Source organism: Cyanistes caeruleus, chromosome 4, assembly GCF_971803275.1.
Source record: "Cyanistes caeruleus chromosome 4, bCyaCae1.hap1.1, whole genome shotgun sequence".
Lineage (NCBI taxonomy): Eukaryota > Metazoa > Chordata > Aves > Passeriformes > Paridae > Cyanistes > Cyanistes caeruleus.
This window is the reverse complement of record NC_141704.1, coordinates 2,883,278-2,904,986: the sequence shown is the minus strand read 5'-3', so window position 1 is coordinate 2,904,986 and position 21,709 is coordinate 2,883,278. Positions and strand designations below refer to the sequence as shown.

General features: G+C 47.2%; 1 protein-coding gene across 1 annotated transcript in view; it reads right to left on the bottom strand.

Annotated features, from left to right (window-relative positions):
- The window catches only part of PLXNA4 (plexin A4), a 390,481-nt gene that overhangs the window by 123,840 nt on the left and 244,932 nt on the right, over nt 1-21,709 (bottom strand). Inside the window, exon 4 of the mRNA XM_086886383.1 lies at nt 19,095-19,195. Within this exon, the coding sequence (XP_086742509.1) occupies nt 19,095-19,195 (101 nt within the window). The remainder of the gene's footprint in view (nt 1-19,094; nt 19,196-21,709) is intronic.

Genomic DNA, 21,709 nt, shown 5'->3' with positions numbered 1-21,709 from the left:
ATGTTTTCCAGGCATCTCCTCCAGGATGTTTTCCACCCCTGTCCTGGATGCCTTATTGATGTGTTACTGCCTCTTCTATTAGGAAAAGTACTCCACAAGCAAATGAATGCCTGTGTCAGGGATTTCCCTGGTGGCAGTCTCAGGTGACAGCTTCACTTCCAACCAGCCACTCTGCAGAATCCCTGTCCCACACTGATATTCCCTCTCCCAATCCATTCATTGTTTATCTCCAGCATGTGGGTTTAGATGTTTTGGCCATAATGATGAGAAGTTCCTCAGCCTGCTATTAAAGAAGATTTTAATTCAGAATCACGGGTAGTAGGTGGGGAGTTGTCCTTGCTCATCCCATGGCTGAATGTGTTGGATTAAAATCTTTCCAGCACTTTATCTCCTTGTATTTCCAGTTCACCAGCACTGAATTGCCAGCACTGCACCTCCTGTAGGTGTTTCTGATTCTCTTTACACACTGTCCTCCCCCAACATCGGCTTTCTGGTTACTTTTTTCCCTGACTTGATCAGTTTCCCCCCACTTTTTTTCCTTCTCCATCAGGAAAAATATCCAACACTTCCAAAGTGCTACCAATATCACAAAATACTTTTGACCAAAGCCCTGGGTTATTTTGTCAGATGTTGAGGAGAAAAAGGAATGGCAAACAGCCCAGAGCACTGATCAGAAAACCTGGTTCAGCTTATTAATTTAACACCTGGCATTGGCTGCCTTGTGCAGCAAGTTCCATAATATGGATTCCAAATAATTAGAGGAAGGTCAGGGGCAGGTACAGACCTTCTGCCTGCACTGAAGCAGCCAGCTCAGGCACAGCAGGTGGGAGATGCTGACCTCAGATTTATGTGGGGTCTCATTTCTAGTCAGTGATTCAATATCTAATTAAAGCATGTGCAGCACCCATGGAGTGATTTGTTGGAGCTGCTCTGAGGAAGCATCAATTGGACCAGAACTTTGTGAGAAGCAAATCCCTATTCCCACCCAGGAATATCCCACTCTCTGGTCTCAAATAGCCCCTGAGGAACAAATTTTATTTTTTGTGTTTCTGTAACAACCTTGAATAGTTCCCTCTGATTTCATGGGTGTTTAAAGGAAAGAATTAGAGATTTCTGCCCATGGCCTTGCCAAGGAGGACAGGGATGAACTGGAATGCTCAGCCAGGCTCAGGCTAATAATTCCAGCCCTAATTCTTTCCCTAGACTCAAAACCATAATTCAGAAGAGAAATCCTTACACCTGAGGAATGACAGTGCCAGTTTGCAGTGACACATACACAGACCTGGGTGGAGGCAGGAGAGAGACTCAGGGAGCTCTAAAGATATTTAATAACTTCATTCCTCTGGAACAAGAATCGTGATGCATCCTGAGAAACTCTTCTAAGGAGCATTTCTCGTGACATGGGAGGAAATTCAGTGCTGCCACTGGGAGGGTCTGTGGGATGCTGGGTGATTCAGGTGGTCGATGATTATTTCCATCCTGCTGCAAGGTTGGCTTTTTTTTGCCTTGCAGCTTCCCTCCATCCCTTCAAACACAGCTCAATCCCAGTTTGTGTTTGCTTCATAGATTTCTTTTCCTTACTCTCCCCCTCAGATGTTTGGCAATTACCACAGGCAAGGAAAGGGGATCCTCAGCACTCAGGAGGTGGCTGGGGAAGAGGAGTCAGCAGCAGCAGCAGCAGCAAGTCAGATCCTCTCTGGCACAAGGGACTGATCCTGTTAAAATAACTTCCTTTATTCCCAGTCTGACCAGAATAGGTTCCCACCAGCTCATCCCAGAGCTCACAGGGGGCACAGATCTCACAAGACATCCGCGTGCAGGGTTTTCTCAAATCTGTGATTGAGTCTGAGCCCCAGCAAGATCCACACAGTAATTCCCTGAAGACTTCTTGCAGCTCAGCTCAGGGATTTCTCCACCCTCCTATCTCTCACGACCTTGTCACAGTGACTGGCAGGTTGAATTTTAGACCAGCTGGTGGCTGTGACATTGACACACCTCACGCTGGAATCGTTTAGATGAGCGGATAAAGTTGTCTTTCAAAATCCGTCCTTAAAGCATCCCCCATCACACATCCAAAGGAAATCCATAAATCCAGCACATGCCCTCCCTGTATGCTGTGGGGAGAGCAAAACTTTTGAGTCACCTTTTTTTTTTTTCAGGATGTAGAACCTGAGCTCCACAGGAGAAACATCCCTTGCCCATCGAACCTTGAGTTTTAGATGGAAACCAGGAATCCTGATGCCTGGTCTGCAGGGAAAAGACCACTTCATAAAAAACCCAGCATGACAGAACTGATCCAAACTTCATCAACTGCAATTAAAGGCAGGAAAACAAAGGAGGGGATGGAGGGAGACAGCAAAAATGAGAGATTCGAGATGAGCCGAGCACACATTTTAATGGGGATTTGGGCTCCCCGCTGCTGCTGCTGAAAGGCTTCTGCAACAATCTTGGCTTGCCCTTCCTGGATTTACTGAGCTAATCAAACACAATTCAGTGTGGACTGTGAGCCAACAAAATCCACAGCTGAGAGGGAGCTTGGGAGCAGGACCATGGGGTGGCTGAACGGGAGAGAAGCCCCTGCTCCAGGCAGCAGGGAAATGGCCAAACAGCACCCCAAAGAGCCAGTCCTGACAACAGCAGAGCCAGGACCACCTCCAAGGAGTGTTGGGCAGGGGGAAGAGCAGTTTGGTGTTTCCATGTCTGCAAAGGGGGTCCAGACTCATCCTGGCTGGATGGGCATGGCCGAGGGGTTCATCAGGCTCTACATCAGCAGCTCTGGGTCAGTGCTGGGGGCTGGACTAGCAAGGACACAGATCAGGGGGTTTTTATGTGCAAAATTATGTTTGAGATGCTCTTGAAAATGCAGAAACGTAGAAATGGCTGCAAGGGCTCAGCCCAACATCCATAGAGCCATTCATTCATTCTCCAACTCCAATGGCAGAAAAAAATGACAAAACAAAGCTAATAAAGTGAAAATTCTCCGGGTTTAAGCTCCCAGCTTCCAGCCAGTGCTGGCAAGGGACTGCCTGCCCTGGAGCCTGCACTGATGTCATTGTATTGAACAGCTCTCAACAGATCTTTCTTTCATTAATTTGTCTAATTGCTTTCCAGCCAGTTGTGTTGCTGGCCTCCATAATGTGCCTCTCAGTGCTGCACAGATGAATGATGCACTGTATGAAAATGTCCTTTCTTCTGTTTGTTTTAATATTCTGCTTAATAATCTCATATAAAGTTCCCCAGATCTTGTGTTATGAGAAATGGGCAGTAATCATCCCCTCTTGGCTTTCTTCACTGCACTCCTGATTGTCTGGATCTATTGTGGCCCTCTCAGTCATCTCTCTTTTAAGATGAAAATTGCCAAGTCACACAATCTCTCCCTGTGTACCTCTGACAATCCTGAAAAACTCTCTCTAGCACCAATTACCTTTTCTACTTCATTCTTCACCCATTTTTAGCTCATTTATAAATACACCAAACACCCTCAGCAGACATTCCCATGGGACCCTCCCAGATACTCCCTCCCTCCATCACAACCCTTTATTCATGGTCTTTATTTCCCACCTTTGAACTGGTTGCTGATCTATCAGAGGACTCATCTTCCTGTCCCATGACAGCATTGTTGAGGTTCCTAACTATGGGAAAAGTATAAATTCCTTTGTATTAACCACATCATCCCTATCACATGGACTTTGATTTATTTAAAGAGCAATAATTGACTCGTGACACCCACCGTCCTCCCCCAGCGTGTCATGTGCTTTTTTTATTCATCTATTCTTAATCACGGCTCAACCAAATTAATGGGGAAAAAAAAATATTCCATGGAATCATAGAATCCCAGAATGGTGGCTTGGAAGGGATATTAAAGATGATCTAATTCCAATCCCTCTGCCATAAGTGCCTTCCACTACCCCAGGTAGCTCCAAACTCCATCCAACCTGGCCTGGAACACTTCCAGGGATGGGTCAGCCTGGATTCAAATTTCATAGTTTCAAATTCCAGCTCTTGGACCTTTCAGGAGTTTGATTTAAATATATATATATATATATATATATATATATATATATAGTTTTCCACCTTTCATTCTTCCATCAAGTCCAGAATAGGCAATGAGGTATAGAGCAGATTTAACAACATGGCAATTTCACACCAGAGTTTCCCAAGATCTTGCAGGGAACATCACTTCTATGCTGTAAAAACAAATTTTTGCTGAGCCCTCAGCAGCAGCCACTTCAGACAGCCTGTGCCCTTTGGAAAGTAAACTTCCAGGGGAACCTCGTTAAGTTTCAATCAGTTATTTTTATGAGGTTAGCAATGTGTTTCCTATGTGGGCTGCCTGATGATTGTTTTGCAATTCACACCCCAGAATTAGTGATCTTTTTATTCTTCTTTTTTTTTTCTTCCATTGAGTGCAACTTCTAATTTTAAATAATGTCTCTTGACTTTGCCATTTAAGTAGGTATTTTAATTCTTTATTTCATTCACTTTTACTATCTTTAGGTCTTTTTTCATAGGTCATATAACTTCACAAGCCTCTTACATGATGTTTTCATGCGGGACACTGTGAGTCACTGCACCTTTTTTTTTAACCCTAGCTCCTCCTTTTAACAAGCTACTCAATTTTATGTTGTTTCCACTTTGAACCCCACAGTAATTTTTATTTGTTTATTGTATTCTGCCTCTACAGAACACTGAATTTGAGCAGCACGTGGTCAATCTTTGAGAGCAAGGCACTGAATATCTGTGTCCTGCAGCACATCCTGGGAGTAAATCAAGAATAAATCCAGATTTGTGTCTCCTTTCCTGGGTTTACAGGTAGGAGCTCCGAGTGTTGTGACATTTGCTCGGTGCATACGAGGCCACTTGAAGTCTCTCATTACCACATTCACTGCCCTCCCAACCTTTTGCATTTCTCTCAGCGTGTCACTGTCACTGTCACTGCCTTCAAGTGGTCAATAAACCAGCCCTAACACCGTGCCCTTCCCTGGGGACACCTTGTCACTTGTGCACACATTGACCTTATTTTCCTTCTTTGATTTTACCTTTTCTTTAACATGAAAGCCCTTCCTTTATCATTTTGGCCACCTCTATTGTTCTTGGGTGATTTATGCCATAAATGAGCTTCCCTTTATCGAGGTTTCAGGCTGTGTATCCCATTAGCATCTTCATTTAAAGCAGACTCTGCACAGGAGCAAGTACATATTTAATTCTGTCTGATTGCCTATTCTCGTGTGCCTCGATTAAAAGGGACATTCATTGGCATTGATTTTTGATGCTTTAACCTGAATTTTATCAAGTTCTAATCCAATCACCTTCCAAAGATAAAGGCATGTTATGACTTCACCTTTAGACAATGAGTTTCAACCTTTAAAACCTCTTCCTTGCCTAATTTTTATTTAACTGGCAACAAATATCTTCCTTCCTCTGTCAGCTCCCACTCTTTGAAAAGGTTTCCTTATTCTTTCCAAACTTTTCCCACTCTGTTTTCTTAACTAATGCACTGAAACGTTTTCTCTGTTCCTGCCTTTGCATTTGGGAAAATGCCTCCATAAAAACGTTGATTTTTAGCCCATTATCTCAACAGCGTCTGCCTTTCCTCCAGGACTTTCCTCCTACTGTCCCCCTGCAATTGGGAACAACATCCCATTAGTGCATTGAACAATACCAGGAAATATCCTCTAATCCCAGGGCCAAATGACATGGTCTGGTCACAGCCACGTTATTGAACTCTATTAACTTCCAAAACACTTTGTGGAGACCCTCCCTGGCCCATTTAATTCCCAAACATGTCCAGGAATTGTTTGAAGGAGCGATAGCTGGCCCAAGCCAAACTCCATCCTAATAAATTTGCAGCATTAGGAACTGTCTTCCAGTGCCTAATAATATTCCATGGAGTTGTTTTAATTCCTGCTATAAATACATGTTAGATGGCCCAGCACCACAGGATTCCTCCCACTGGAGTCTCTCTGACTGCCCTCAGAAACACGCAGAGATGTTCTCCTGCCACCAGCTAATGGCTTCAAACTGACAGAGGGCAGATTTAGATTGGATATTAGGAAAAAACTCTTCATTGTGAGGGTGGGCAGGCCCCAGCACAGGGTGCCCAGAGCAGCTGTGGCTGCCCCTGGATCCCTGGAAGTGTTCAAGGCCAGGTTGGACAGGGCTTGGAGCAGCCTGGGATAGTGGAAGGCGTCCCTGCCCATGAGAGGGGGTTTGGAATGAGATGGTCTGTGAAGTCCCTTCCAGCCCAAACCCTTTTACGGTTCTGGTAAACCCACGTCAGTCTCTTCTTGCCCAAACATCTCTTCCAGCCCACCTGAAGGCCTCTCCTGTCTCTGTTTGTGTTGTTTTGGTTTTTTACCCAATGCCAACAGAAGAGTTGGAGTGTCCTAACTTGGTAAGCCAGGGAGAAGAACCTCCTCAACACTTTGTAAAACACAAACCAAATCAGCAGGAGAAGACACAGTCCCATGTTCCCACCCTACAGAGATCTGTCAGTCTGTCCATCTGTGCAGTGACCCTGGGCCTGCTCTGGACCCCTTCAGGGTTACACCAATGCAACCCTGATCAGATTTTCCACTCCAGGGTTCTGCCAATGTAACCCTGATCAGTTTTCCTGCTCCGTTTGTGCTGTAAAATGTGAGATAACTTCGTGTCAAGTATCCCAAAGGGGCAGCTGCAGGAGTGACAGGCAGGCCAACAAATTCCCCTCCACTTTGGGAGAGATGTTTCATCTGCAAATGGGTTGTACATGACAGAGACAAGTTGCTATTTCAGATATTTAAAGATATGCTATAACACTGCTTGGCCTTAATTTTGGGCTCCAGCAGGCTATTGATTTTTTGATTCTTTATATTATGTTAATGATGTCATGATCATATCAGAGCAGCAATGTACTCCTGCAAAGCTCCAGAGTGCAATATTTAATAGATACTGTTAGTATTAATTGATTTTGCTATAATTCATTCTACTCATGTTTTCACGCTTAAGGGCTGGGTTTTTTGGTTTTTTTCCTATTAGCAGTAAATTCCCTAAATATCCAGGCAGAATGAATAAGTCAAAGCATTTATTTCTCCTCTTATTTTTTAATTTGGGAATGGGGGAAGTGGGGAAGGCTGTGCTCTGCAGCTCACCCCAATCAATAGCAGATTAAGTATAACACTCAATAATGGGACTGATGTGCTCCTCAACAGCTCAAGAGGCCATCAAATGATATTTTGTCAATTGGACAGATGAGTTTATGCTGTGGGTCCACTCTCCTTCCTTTCTCATCAGCCCTTTCTGATACTAATCCAGATGCCTCTGGATCCCTGGAAGTGCCAAAGGCCAGGTTGGATGGGCTTGGAGCAGCCTGGGATAGTGGGAGGTGTCCCTGCCCATGGCAAAGGATGGGAAGTGGATAATCTTTTAGGTCCCTTTCCACCCAGACCATCCTAGGATTCTGTATTTCCATTATCTTCTACCAGATAAAGCCAGGAGGGCATTCTTCAGGTCAGGATTTTTTTTTTTTTTCTTTTGTCCTTAAAAGCAGAGAGGGGAACAGAGAACAAAGATTTACAATTCTGGTAAAAAATAACTCCCCACACAGAAGATCACTGTCATGTCCAGGTACACTGAGACCCTGCCCAGAGATACTGCAAAATTAAGAACCATTCCTGGAAATAAATTTTATGAGGCAATAGCCTCAAGATGGAAAATTTATTTCTGCTTTCTTGGCTAATCATACACTGAAAGTCATCTGTGAGCTTGTTTGCAGGGCTGGGGCTGGGTGAGGATGAGGAAAGGATCAGGCTGATTTGCTTGTATCCGTGTGTGTATTCTCTCTTCTGCCTGAGAAGAGCTACAGCTCTTGGCAAGAATCCCAGCATCATCATCCTCCTCCTGTTATTAACTGGCTGCCTCCTCAGAGGTGCTGGGTGGGAAAGGGCCAGGGCCACCTGCAGAAAAGCCACCTCTGGCCCTGCCACATCTGTTATCTGCTTTGAAAACACCTTATCAGGCCAGGCAAGCTCTGAGAGACTGGGAGCAGACAAAGCAGGCAAGTGTTATCTGAACTGAAATCCTGCCCTCTTGTCCTGCACAAAATAACCCAGTGCTCCCTGGCAGGGCTGGCATCCCTTCCAAGCTGCTGCTGGGGGCAGGACGTGTCTGGCTGCCTGTTCCCAGCTCCTGGGGAGCCACAGGGGCTCCTGTCCCTCAGCTAGAGCTGAGAAAATCTGCAGACAAAAACCTCTTTGTGGGGGGGAGTTGGGTCTGAAAGACAAAAGGAGTTTGGTTTTGTTGCGGTCATCTCCTCACCTCAGCTCTGAGCCATGAGAGTGGGGATTCTTAATAAAGGTGACCCATTAATACAGGGGTCCCATTAATGCAGGACCCTCATTAATGCTGGTTTTAAACTGAAGGAGGGTCAGTTTAGATGAGATATAAGATATTTTTATTTTTTTTTTACAATGAGGGTGGTAAAATACCAGCAGAGGCTGCTCAGAGAAGCTGTAGCTTCTCCTGGATCCCTGGGAACACCCAAGGTCAGGTTGGATGGGGCTTTAACCCACCCTCACCTCAAAATATGCACCAAGCTACCAAGAGAGAAGCCTTCCAGGCATGGGAAGTTAGATTGAGTTAGATTGAGATTATTTTCTTCATGTCTCAATTAAAATGTAGATCTCCTCCACTGCCTGGGGCAGAGGGGCAGGAGGCATTGGGAATGAGATATGGGAGGGAGAAGCAAGGCATGGGGAGGGTTTGCTTCACCCCTGTCTGCCTTAACCCTTCTGGTGCCACCCCTGATCTAACAGAAGGGTGTGCACTGGGATAACCAAGGAATTGCACGTGTGCTTGCATCTTTTCACGTCTGCCAAGGCTCCTTCTGCTCTAATTAAACAAACTCAAAGCCTGCTCAGCCACTTGTGAGATGAAATTATTATTTTTGTGCTTTATATATGCTTTATACATACTTTATATATATATATATGTTTTACTGTAGTCATCACATCCAGCTACTTCTGCAATCCACCCATTGTCCAAAATACTTTAAGGCTTAGGATCTCACACCCACTCATGAGGTGAGGAACTGTTATTCCTGTCCTACAAACAAGGGCCTAAAACACAGGGAATTTAAGGACTGGACTCACTTTAAGTCACTTTAATGCCTCCATTGTTTGATACAGTCGTTTAAGGTTCCTCAGTAGCTTCTAAAAGAAACTGGCACTTCCAGGGGGCAATGCATTCCACTGCCTTCAACACCCCGGGGTTAGGAGGAATGTGTTCAGAAAAAGTCCTTGTCTTCACTGTCTGCAGAGACAGGAAACCGAGGAGCAGATGAGATAAATCCCATCCTAAGCAATTTGTCCAAAATCATGCCAGGTACTATGGCAGGGCAAGGAAATTAATTCTGTTCTCTCTCGCCTAAGGAAAATCCTGCAACCAGTGGATCATGCTGACGTTCCTTCCTAAATGTACCAAGGGGTCCAGGATGTGTTTTCTCCAGCCAGAACCTGTCCCAGATCTTGTCTTACAACAGTGACTCAGTCCTTCAGCCCACAGCAATTCCCATTTCCCTGACCTCTCAAATCCCTTTATCCAGGTTAGGGAGAATCATCCTCCAGCTCCTCCACTCTGTCCCAGCAGACATTTCTTGCTTTCATGCTTTCAGCATTTTCTCCCCACTTCTTCATTATTTTATCTCAACTTTTCCTCAGCTTTCTCTTTATTTTTGGCCACAAGACAACCAGCAAAAAGACATGCTAATTGCTGGTGTAACTTCCCAGGCAGGGAAGATGTTGGAGGGAAATGAAAAGAAACCTGCTGTTCCTTCCATTACCAGGGAGTGGTGGATGCTTCCTTGCAAAGCTGTTTTCTGTGGGGCTGCCCCATGTCCCTACAGCACACAAGGAAGCCCACTGCCAGGGGCAGGAGAAATTCACAGCCACTGCCTCTGTCCTTCACTGGGAATTTGTTTTTTCCTGCAGAGGATGGCAAGAAAACCTGGGTTTTTTTAATATCCTGGTTTCTTGCATCCATATGTGAAGTAAACAATGGAAGAGAAGATGTTCAAGAGGATGGAACAATGAAGAAATGCAGATGCTGCTGGGGTTAGGAAGACTGTAAGGATAAATGATACACATGATAAAGCCCCACAGCAGGATGAGAGAATCAAGCTCAGAAGCTCCTGTGAGCTCAGAACCTCCCTCCAGGACCACAGTTCTGCTTGGATGACAACCCTGAGCTGGAAGGGACCCACAGGGATCATCCAGTCCAACATCTGGCCCTGCACAGAACACCCCAAAACTCCCACCCTGTGCTTCAGAGTGTTGCCCAAACTCTTCCTAACTCTGGCAGGCTTCATGCTGTGACCATTGCTCTGTGGAGACCGTTCCAAAAATACCCAATTCTTGTATAAAAAAGTATCCAAAAATTAAAAAAAAAAAAAAAAATTAAAAGGAATTTTAAAAATTAAAAAAAATCTCCCTGCTACAGAAGTCAAAGGGGAAAGCATCTGCACCTCTGCTTGGGGAATGGAGTGCAGGGGGATGTGGGAGTAATGGGGAGAGCTAAGGGTTGTGCTGATGGCACAGACAGGTTGGGTGGCAGGTCACTGAACGTGGGAATGTGCAACAGAGGATACTGGGAAGGAATTCCTGGCTGTGAGGGTGGGGAGACCCTGGCAGAGGGTGCCCAGAGAAGCTGTGGCTTCTTCTGGATCCTTGGAAGTGCCCAAGGCCAGGTTGGACAGGACTTGGAGCAGCCTGGGATGGTGGGAGGTGTCCCATGGCAGGGGGTGGAACAGGATGAATTTTAGAGGGTTCTTCCCACACAAATGATTCTCTGATGGCCTGAATTTATGGACAGGAGTGTGTGCAGATCCATGGAGAGACTGAGACTGGATAAAGACACCTTAAAGGTTTGCCGTTCTTTTCTTCAGGAGGAATTTCTCCCCGGTCCCCCCCGCTCCTTTCCCTTCAGAGACTTGTCACAGGTGGAGGCTGATGAAATGTCACAGAAGCAGCAGTGGCAGCGATGTTCCCCCACCCTGGGGAGGGCTTGTTTCATGTGCCATTTTCCCTCATTGGCAGCTCATTGGCTGCAGAGGCACCGGGGAGCTCCTGACAGCAAGACAGATTCCCTAAAAGAGAGAGATTCCCTACAAACAGCCCAGCGACTGAGACAGCTCCCTGAACCATCCATATTCCCTGACACTCGCTGAGTGCCCCAGCCCTGCAGCAAAGCCTAGCCCTGCTCCATTGCAAATTAGGGCATTGCAAGACTTTAAAATTCACGGGAGGAGTGAGAGCGGTCACGCTGCAAAACCCACGGAATTTTGTCCGTTCTGAGAATTTGAGAGGGGAGAACATCCCAAACTGGGGTTAGGCTGTGTTGTGTTGCCAACATACCGAGCTTGAAAGTCACCTGAGATGTCCTCAGGACCACATCTTGTCCTTCAGAAGAACAGCAGACTCTGCCATACTTGTCCCAGGTGAACATCTGACACCTGAGGTTCCCCAGTTGCAGCACAGCAGGGATGGGTCACTGAATCGAATTCCTGGTGCACATAAAAACACCTATAATTCAAAGTCTCCTTATATTCACAATATATCTGTTATTCTTTATTCCTTATTTTGCTGCTTCTTGAGGTCTGAATCTCCCTGCTGGCTCTGCCAACATCCATGTTGCAGTTCAAGTCTGGGAATACTCGTTCCGTGTGACAGTCCCTGTAACTTTGCATCTCAGCTCCAGTGCACACCTGATTTTTAAGATTTTTAAATCTTAAAATTTTAAAAAATGCTCGGGGTGGCCATGCAGCTTTCCCCTATCCCTGTTCCCTCCCTAAATATCTCCTGTGGGATGTGTAGATATTTCACCCAAACACCTTCCCCTGAAGGGGCTGGAACTTTCTGCAACGCTAAACCTGAGCTGCCAATGTTCCTGTGACGGAGACGAATCCCAAGTAGGACACCAAACTCACAGGGCTGCAGGAGGAGAAAGCTTCTGCTGGAACCCACTGCACAAACTAATTATCTTCCCACCCTTCCCCACTGCCCTCTAGCAAAATAAGCTAATCAAAGAAAAGGTTGTTATCAAAACACATTTACCACACGCCTGCGTCTTATGGCCCACAGTGCCCAGTGCTGTCCCTGAGTTGCCTCAGGCAGGTACAGCCACCGAGATAATCAACCTGTGAAGGGCACAGCTCTGCCCTGCACTGCTCAGCTCACCAGAGCAGGAAAAGTGCCCCCAAAGGGGACACGATGGTGTTTAGGGAATGTATGCAGCCATGGGGATCTGCTCAGAGGGCTGGTTCAGAGGGGTTTATTCAATGTTTTCTGTAGAGAAACAGGATTCCCAGGAGCCTCTGATTCACTGGGGCTTTATCACCATCAATAGCCACGCTCCCAGTCCCGAGAATTTCCTCCTCCTCTCTGGGCTAAGAGCCCTGATCTCATTTCAAAAGGCCATTGCGGAGCTGTCACATTTGGGGCTATTTCCTCGGTTCCAAAGGTGTGAAAGGATGGGTACTTTAGCTGTACCTCAGCAGGCAGATTAGAGATTCCCTGGGCTCAGGACAGGGTGCTTTGATGTCCCCCTGCTGCGCTTCCCTCTGAAACACCGGCTCCAGTTTCCATAAGTGCCTGGGAAGAAGTGGGAATTGCTCCGTGCCAAGGCCAGTTTTGGGAAGATGACTCCACTGTCCCTTGCTGTCAGGTGGGAAGGGTTCTCAGGCCAGCTGTGACATGGGAGGAGGCAAACCAAGACATCCTAAGAGCTCATTCACTCCTTTGCCACCACTGACTGCCAAACAAAGGATGGGAGACTTTCAAACCAAATGAAAGGCTGCAGATTTCCTGGAATTACTTTCTTTCCCAGCATTTATGTTTTTCTTGCCATCATGCAGCAGCACAGAAATGGAAATCTCCTTCGCAGTGAGAAATATTCACAAACACCTCAGACACACCAGGGTATTGAACTTAACAACTGGCTCTGAGTCTCCTTTCCAATGGGGAGGCACAGCCCAGATGGGCACAGATTTCCAAGGAAAAACAGGATTTGAGCTGGAAGCTGTTCTCCATGTGGCTGCTCCATCCTCAGGATGGTTAGGACAATTATCAGGTACCTTTGACAGGACTCAGAGATGTCTGAAGGCTTCAAGAGCTGCCCCATGGCAGGACAATGTTGGGGCAGGGAAGGATAGAGGAAGATTTTCCTATAAAAATGTCCCTAACCATGACAGGGAGACCCAGAGGGTGGTCAGGCACTGCAACAGGCTCCCCAGGAATGTGGTGATGGCACCAACCCTGCCAGAGCTCAAGAAGAGTTTGGACAGCGCTCTCAGGCACCTGGTGTGGTTTTTGGGGCTGTTCTGTGCAGGGCCAGAAGTTGGACCTTGATGATTCACATGGGTCCCTTCCAGCTCAGAATATTCCCTGGTTCTATTACTTTTCATCATTCCAGGCAAGTGCAAAACACTTCCAAATTGCTGCCTTATTGAAGGGACTCCAGGTGGCACAAAACAGCATGGGGAATACGAGGCAGGGGCAGCTGAGGGTTTATAGGATCACAAACCCCTGCAAGAGTCAGGAAATCCCTCTTTTCCCACTGTTAAAGCTCAGAGCAGCCCAGGAGTGGGTGTGATATTCCAACCTCCTGCCCCGCTGGGTCCCTGAAGCCTGACCCACACAGCCCCTTCCAGAAGCAGTGCTGGAGGAAAAAACTGGGAAGCAAAAACAAGGGAAAAAGGGAAGAAGAAAGAACAAAACCCTGAAAAGAGTCACAGGCTTTCAGACAGCAGAAAGTCAAACAAGAAAAAGACCCTTCAAGAAAGGTCTTATTGCAGCCTGTGTAGGCAGCTGGGGTTACCCGAGACTCTCTGGTGGTTCAGAAGACTTTGACCAAGAAAGTTAAAGCCAGGGAAATCAATGAGCTCTGCCAGAGGCGGCGCATCAGGTTACCTGCTGAGCCCAGACACCGCGAGCTGCACTTTGGAACTTTTCCCTTTCATTTCTCCTGGTCTGGCAGTGAGGCTGAGTGTGGATAACAAACCTCCCTCCCCCTCCACGGTGATCACTAGAAAACAGCTTGTTTAAATGCCTGTTTTTCCCTTCATATCATGCTGGGAAGGAGAGCTGTAGTTTTGGAGTGTGTGAGTTGTCCGCACAAGTGGGAGGAGGTGGAGAGCAGGAGGATGTGGAGGGTCACTACTCAGACACTGGGGTGGGTGTCTGCTGCCAGAGAATGGCATCAATCCCCTCTGAACGGGGCTGGTTTTTTTGTTGGGAAACCAAAAAATTCTCCTATGGCTTCTGAGGTGTCTCAAAACAGCAGGGATCCAGTTAATCCAGACCAGCTCCACTGGATTCCACCTGAGGAATTCTGTGTGGGAGATTTTGGGCATCTCCTGGCCTACCCAGAGCCAAAGGGATGCAGGAAAGGTGACTGCTGTGGCCCAGAAATGAGAGTCTTTTGTCACTGCATCTTCCATAGGGTGAGGATGCCTTCAGGAGGCCACTGGATCCTATTCCCAAGGTTCAGGAGCAGCGGGATCTGCTGGCATGTGCTCTGCAAAGCCAACAGAGCCAGCTCGGGTGCCTTGGGGAGGCTCTGGGTGCCAGAAGGACACACAGAGGACACGAGCAGCTCCTCAGAGCTGAGCAGAGGAGTGCAGGGAGCAGACCCAGCTCCTGGCTCCGATATCTCCAAGCAGGACAGACTGGAGATGCTTAAACAATCCCTCTTCCCTCCGCAGCAAATGTCAGTTCCTCTAAACCAACAGCGCTTGTTGACTGCTTTGCTCAGTCTCTAGGGCTGGTAAAGACTTCTGGGGGAGAAAGAAATCACAGATGCTCAAATGTTTCATTCTAATGGAAAAATAAAAATAAAAAAAAATTAATGCTTCCTTTCAGAATGACTTTTTATTTTGAAATCTCAAGCAATTTGCTAAAAACTGAAATCAAACCCCAAAACGAGGACTTCCAAAGTCTAAATGAATCATTCTCCAATTACTAAATGGAATCAGTCCCTTCCAGAACAGCTTTCAAGAACATTTCTTATTAAAAAAATAATTGGCCACTGCGAGCTGGAGGAAAAAAAAAAAGTTTTGAAATATCACAAGTTCTCCCAGAAAATGGGACTGTTTCCCTCTCTGATTGCAATTAATGACCTGCCAGCCAAGGAGTCCCCAGGCCTGCAAGGGCAGATTCCAGAGCAGAAGGAGGCTGGTGCCTGGGGGTTCATCCTCCTTAAGGACAGCTTGTGTGTGTTCAGCTATTCCTCTTGGAGTTAGATGGATGTTGCATGGGATGAAATGAGGCAGCAAAGCCAAAATCTAGGAGTGTCACTAGCGCAGCAGAGCCTGGGACAGGTCTCTTTGCACCCAGCAGGGGATGTCCCTGCAATAAAATGTTGCTCTTCTCTATAGGGACGCTGCTTTTCTGCACCAAATTTCCATTCTTATGGCAGCTGGGGTGTTAAACACGACCCAGGGATGTGCAGGGCTGAAAACCTGCATGGTGACCACATGCAGATGGACTAGTGAATGTACATAGAATAATAGAATGGTTTGGGTTGGAAGAGACCCTCAAAATCATCTATTCCACCCCAGACATGGGCAGGGACAACTTCCTCTGTCCCAGGCTGCTCCAAGCCCCATCCAACCAGGCCTTGGACACTTCCAGGGACCCAGGGGTAACCCCAGCTTCTCTGGGCACCCTGTGCCAGGGCCTCCCCACCCTCTCATGGAAGAATTTCTTCCAAATATCCAATCTAGATTTAAGGAGGGGTTTTTCAGTAGCTGAAGCTGGGAAAGAAGGAAGAGGGGGGAGGTTACAGTTTGGATATGGAGGAGACAGGAGTGACTTGCCAGGGGATTAGAAGAGTGGTCAGATTTGGGTGTTATCCTTGGACAGTGCTGCATCTGACACAGGAGGAAGCTGCTGAATTCATTTCAGGGCTGCAGAAAACTTCTCTTTGCTCTCAGCCCTTTCTGCAGCCCCTGTCCGGGCTGGTGACATTGCTGTGACCTTGCAGCAGGCACCGAGTGCCAGCTCTGCAGGCTGGTCCATCCCCACTGCTCCATCCCTGTCCCTCTCCCTCCCCCAGAGACCCCCGCAGCCACCAGAGCCACATTTTCAATTTACACCGAGTAAATGATTCATCACCGCCCAGAGAGGCCTGAGCAGAGCCCGGGAGGGAGCAGAGCTGGGAAAGGGAGGGAGGACAAGATCGGGGTAAAGATAGGGAGATGAAAAGCTCCAGTGACCTGCTCTGTATCAGCTCCTCTCCTCGGGACAGAAGCCAATCCATCCTCCCCCCTCTCTCCCGCAGCCGTCTGTGGGTCTGTCTGTCTCTCCCAGAGGACTCGAGTTTCTCGGTGTAAGGTTAGGACAGCAGAGCTGTGGAAATCGATTCCCGAGCCCTGGCACGCCGCCCTCGGCACAGACAGCCCAGCTCAGCCGGGAAAAGACGGATGGGAGCTGTCCCTGGAGCTCTCAGGTGGTGGGAGCTGAGGATGGCTGGAAATGGGGGTCTGGGGAAGAGGAGTTGCATCAGCCCTTGTAGGAAAAATCCCAAAAGAAGAGAGACAAAAATACAGTGCTGTAACCCTTTGGGCAGTTTTCTCCTGTCCCCAGCCCACTACTGCTCCTCTTGATGGTTTGTACTGGAGGAGGAGAAGGGAACAGTGTGGCTTTGCCCACAAATCTGCCTCCCAGCCCCACTCTACCCCAGCTCTTGCACAGCCCAGCTGCTTCCTCCACACCTTCCACATCAGTGGATTCAGCCCTGCACTGGGAATCCCCTGGGATTCCTGACTGGGAGGGAAGAAGGAAGGGTTAGGAGCCAGGAGGGGAAATGTTTATGGCGTTTTTCCCCAGGGACCCTCGCGCAGGAGCTGTTGAAGGCGTATTCCAGTTGAGGAAAAGTCTGTTAATGAGTCTTGAGGGGTTCTGATGTGCACAAATTTCTAATTAGAGACTCAGTATTCCAGTGTCCTCACCCTGAACATCCTGTGCAGACAAAACTTTCTGAGTGGGATGTAATTGGCTCCTTTGCTCTCAAGGCTGCCCAAAAGGATGAGGAAACTGAGACTCAGAAACACCTGAGGCTGCACTGAAAACCCCTCCCAAACTAGGACTGAAAATCAGATTTCTTCACCGTGAGAAAAACTAGAGGGAAGCAACAGACTTGAAGTGGGATTTGATAACATTTGCCTTCAAAATGCTTCAAAAAAACCCCACAGGGAATCAATCTCGGTGACCCTGCTGAAAGGCACATAAATAAGAGGTGTTTCTCTTCTCCAGATAAGGAACCAGAGGTTAAGTGGCCAGAGGGAGGAGGGCACAGGGAAGCTGCCATCAGCCAGGTCCAGACTCCAGCCACACTTCTCCCTCAAGAATCGAGCCTGTGCAGGGATTTTTTTTTAACCAAGTTGAATCTGACAGCCCCACCCATCACCCTCCATTTCATTCCCAGTACTGCTCAGGATGAGCTGCTGCACACTCTGCAGGTGCCTGTGCCCCTTCTCTCTCCTTTTGGGGATTTATTGCTGCATGTTTTGATTTGTTTGTTGCCACTGACCCTGGATGCAAGGAGATGAAATATCCAGCAGTGCTGTGGTAAAATCAGTGAACAAATTCGTGCCTTTCTGTGCTGCTTGCACATATCTGTGCTGTCCCTTTGCTGGCAGCAAACACACGGTGTCCTGGAGGATGGATACAGGCTGAAATGGCATGGGAACACACTATAAAGCTCTGTGTCAAAAGGAAATATCCTCAGGTCAGCAGGATGAAAGTTTTCTGGGCTCTTACCCACCACACCACAATTCAGAACTGGTTTGCCAAGGTTCTCTTGAACAATTCCAGAGCACGAGCCACATTTTTGGACGTATTTTGGGACGGATCCCCCAGATCTGATTTGAAATTAAGCAGACTGCTGTGGTTTTGGATGAGGGTCACACAAGCTGACAGGAGCAGAGCATTCAGAGCATCGACAGAAGGTTGGAATATGGTCCAGGTTTGTTCCCTTCTGTTCCACAAGGAGAGGTAGCAAAGTCTATCACTTCAACTGGATCCCTGTCTCCACCTGGAGAGTTTGCAACTCAACAGGAAGAATTCAGGTGAATTCAGAGGGAAAAGACCAACACACGGCAAGAGCAGGGCCCATCAGAAAAACCCTCCAAGGCTGCCAAGGACACTGTGAGGCTTGGAGTGACAACACCCTGCAGAGCCACTCTCAGCTGGAACCCTGGGTTAGACAGGTCCACTGCACTTCCCTGCCCCTGTCTCTGCTGAGAGGGGCTGGGCAAACCAGACCTCCTTGTCACTCAGAGCCAGGAGCCCAGCCAAGCCAACACCTCCCTCTCCATGGCTTTGGCAGACGGCTCTCTGCAGGAGGAGATCACTCAGGGAAAGGCTGCACAGAGGCAGCTTCAAGACCAACAGCATCATCAAAAAGCCTGAGGAAAAACACGCCAATGAACTGATATCCCAATACTGAGGACACCTGGATCCAGTTCTCCTTGTGAGGCAGTGGATAAACCAGTACAACAAAATAATGGAAGAGTGGAATGAGGCCTTGCTTGGCCTGTTAAACCATAAAGTCCCAATGAAAACTGCCTTGGAGTGGATCCCAGTTGTTTACTGGGATCTGATTCCTCCTCTCTAAGGGCGATGGAGATCACAATGAGTCCGGAAGAGGAGAGGTTCAGGTCAGGAGTGGAAAGCTAGAGGTGCTGACACAAGGGCGAATGGTCAGAGGCAAATTCCCTTGAATGGAATGGAAAACCACCAGGAAAATGTGACCCAGAGAAGAGCTGCTGGAGTGTTGAATTCAAAAAACACCAGACTGCTTTGCCAATGCAGTCAGCAAACTGTAGACCAAGCGGTGGAGGAGCTCTGTCCAACCTCAACCACCCTTCTTTCCCCTCGTCTTCCAAAAAAACCCTTCATAACGAAGCAAAGTCTCTCCCCAGCAAGTCCCAGAGAACTTTTTGGAGGTACAGGCTCAGCCAGGGGCTGAGACAGCATTTCCCCCCTCTAGCTGTGTTATCAGGAGGCAGCTGAGGGGGGCAGGCGGGGCTGGGGTGGTGGCAGAGCCCAGCAGGTACTCACGTGTTGTGAAGCACACACCATCCGCAGTGGGGGTCCCCCGAGCCCAGGCACTCGCTGCAGGTCTCGTACTGGCTGCACGACTCCACAGGCACCCTGGTGAGCTGCAGGAGGAAAGGGGACAACCTGTCAGGCTTCTCACACGGCTCAGAATGGCTTGGTGGAGGTGCCACCCACCCTGTCCCCTTGCCCTGGTGCCTGTGCTCCCGCAGGAAGATCCGTGCAGCGCTGGGCAGGCCTGGGGCAGGCAGAGGGATGGGGATGCTGCAGTCCCTGCCCACATCCTGGTCCACGTCTCCTGTGGCCTTTCCCTCACCCTGTAGCCCTCCATCTGTTTCCAAATTACTTTGTTTGCAGGATTTCCCAGCAATCAGCAAATCAGGCAGGCTGTGGAGATGTGGTACCTTGAAATCAAATCAATTTCAATTGGACAACAGGAGATCTGCAGCAGGTTAAACTCCCTGGATCTCATTGATCTCTCTGGTTTTGGACTCAGTTGCTTTCTGGCTTCCTGTGAGAGCTGAGGTCTTGTGATGTCTTTGTCTCCCTCCCATGACCTCCTGCCACCACCAGTCCCCACTGCCACCACCACTGCTGATCCCAGGAAAGCGTTGACTCCACTCCCCATTGCCCGTGCATCTTTCCAACCACCGCTTGTCCCATCCCTGGAGAGGTTGCTCCCAGCAGGAAAAGGACAAAGGCTACCAGGCTGGATATTTTCTTGCTGTAGCCCTGCTTTAGCAGCTCAGAAGGCATTAGAGTGGGACCTGAAACACCCATGTACTGCCAAAATACCACATTTTATCATCTATTTTTCTTTTATTTTTCCTTTTTAATTAAAGCATTTCAGTGAGAGGTTTCAAGGGTTGAAGGGACTGCCCAGCCTGACCTCTTGTCTCACAGACCAGTGCTTTTGATTCCTCTTAGGTTTTGTAAGCCCCTCGCAGCTTTTGAAGCCAAACACACAATTTGGGCCCAATGACCTGATAGTCCCTTTTCCACTGAATAAGCTTCAGAGAGCCTCTGTAATATCCAGTCAATTGCTGGTGTCTTCACCCCAGTTCCTGTCAGCAGGGAGAGTTTATTCCCTCAGATGACAGAGTGTGGAATTATCCTGATGAAACACCGCTGAGAACTGCCAGCTCTAAACTGCAGAACAGTTACTCCTGACAAATGACGAGGGAATACACCTGGATCCCAGGGATGATTTTTTACTTGGCGCAACATTCAGGAGAGCTTGAGCTGTGAAGTGACAGACTAAGATCCATCTTGCTTGTGTCTGTAAATGAACCAAGAACTGGCTTTTTTTTTCTTTTTTTTTTTTTTCATTTTTAAATTTTAATATAAATATATATCAGGCAAAATTCCAGCTCCGTATGAAGACCTTTTCTGGTTGTATCAGAAATTGTTTTTCTCACCCTACCCACAAATCCCAGTTGATAGTCTATAAGCAAAAGCTGGAGATGTGCAGTTTTGCCTCTGGCAAGTAGCAGAAGCTTTAGAAAACTTCAGGTAGGAACAGGATGGGTTTTATTTACCATTGCACCACTGCCTGTGCCAAATCACCCAGAGGAACCAACTGCAGCTACTGAAAGCCTTTAAGGAAAAAGTGAGACAAAAACCAGCACAAACTCACTTTTCTCAGCTGAATCTACTGACTTGAGCATAAAAACATAATTAGAACATACCACAGAGCAATAAAAGTTATAAGAACAAGACAAAGAAGGAGTCATTCACACCTCTCTAGTTAAGGCAGCCTTGGCAGTGGTGAATTAATGGTTGGATTTGATGATCTTAAAGGTCTTTTCCAAGATTCTATGATTCTTTCAAGAAGTTTAAAAATTAAGATTGCTTGGCCATGAATGAGGTTGTTCCACCTTCCTTAAGCTTCTCATCAAGCAGTCACCACCTATTCATGAAGAATAAATTTTATGCCTCAGAATTTCACTCATTTAAACTTGTTGAAGCCAATAGTCTGTGCTGAATCCAAATTCCAAAAACACATAAATCTTTTTACAAGAAGGTGGAGACATTATATTTTATTATGTCAGCCATTCCCACCTCTAATTTCCACCAGAATAAAATATGCTGTGAGTTATTTTATGCCAATCACATCAAACTTGGCCATGGCTACACTGTGGCCACCAGAGAACTTGAAGGAGCAGAAAATTTAGCTTTCAAAGACTCTAAATCTGCCATTCCTCAATCCAGATGCAATTCCCACCTGGTAATTAGAATTTTGTGAGCACAGTTGGGTTTGGCTCTGCAGTTCCCACCCAAACCACCCTCAGTTTGACATATGGTGCTGCTTGATTTATCCTCATTAGCTCTAGATAGTTCCATCCAGCCTCACTTCTGAGCCAGTTTGCACCTGCCTGATAGAAGTGAGCTTTGGTTGAGAAGTTTAGATCAGAAAATGAACTTTTCCAACACCTGGTGATCCTGGCTTGAATGTTCAGAGTCAAAATCCACTTGTGGCTGTGATATGGGTAAAAGAAAGATGTCCTAGAGGACTGAAATTTGCCATTTCTTGGCAAATTGCTATAAAAAGAGTAGATAAAAGGTGCTCTGTATGTTTTATTCTTATAAGTTAATTAGCCATCAAAGGATATCCAAGC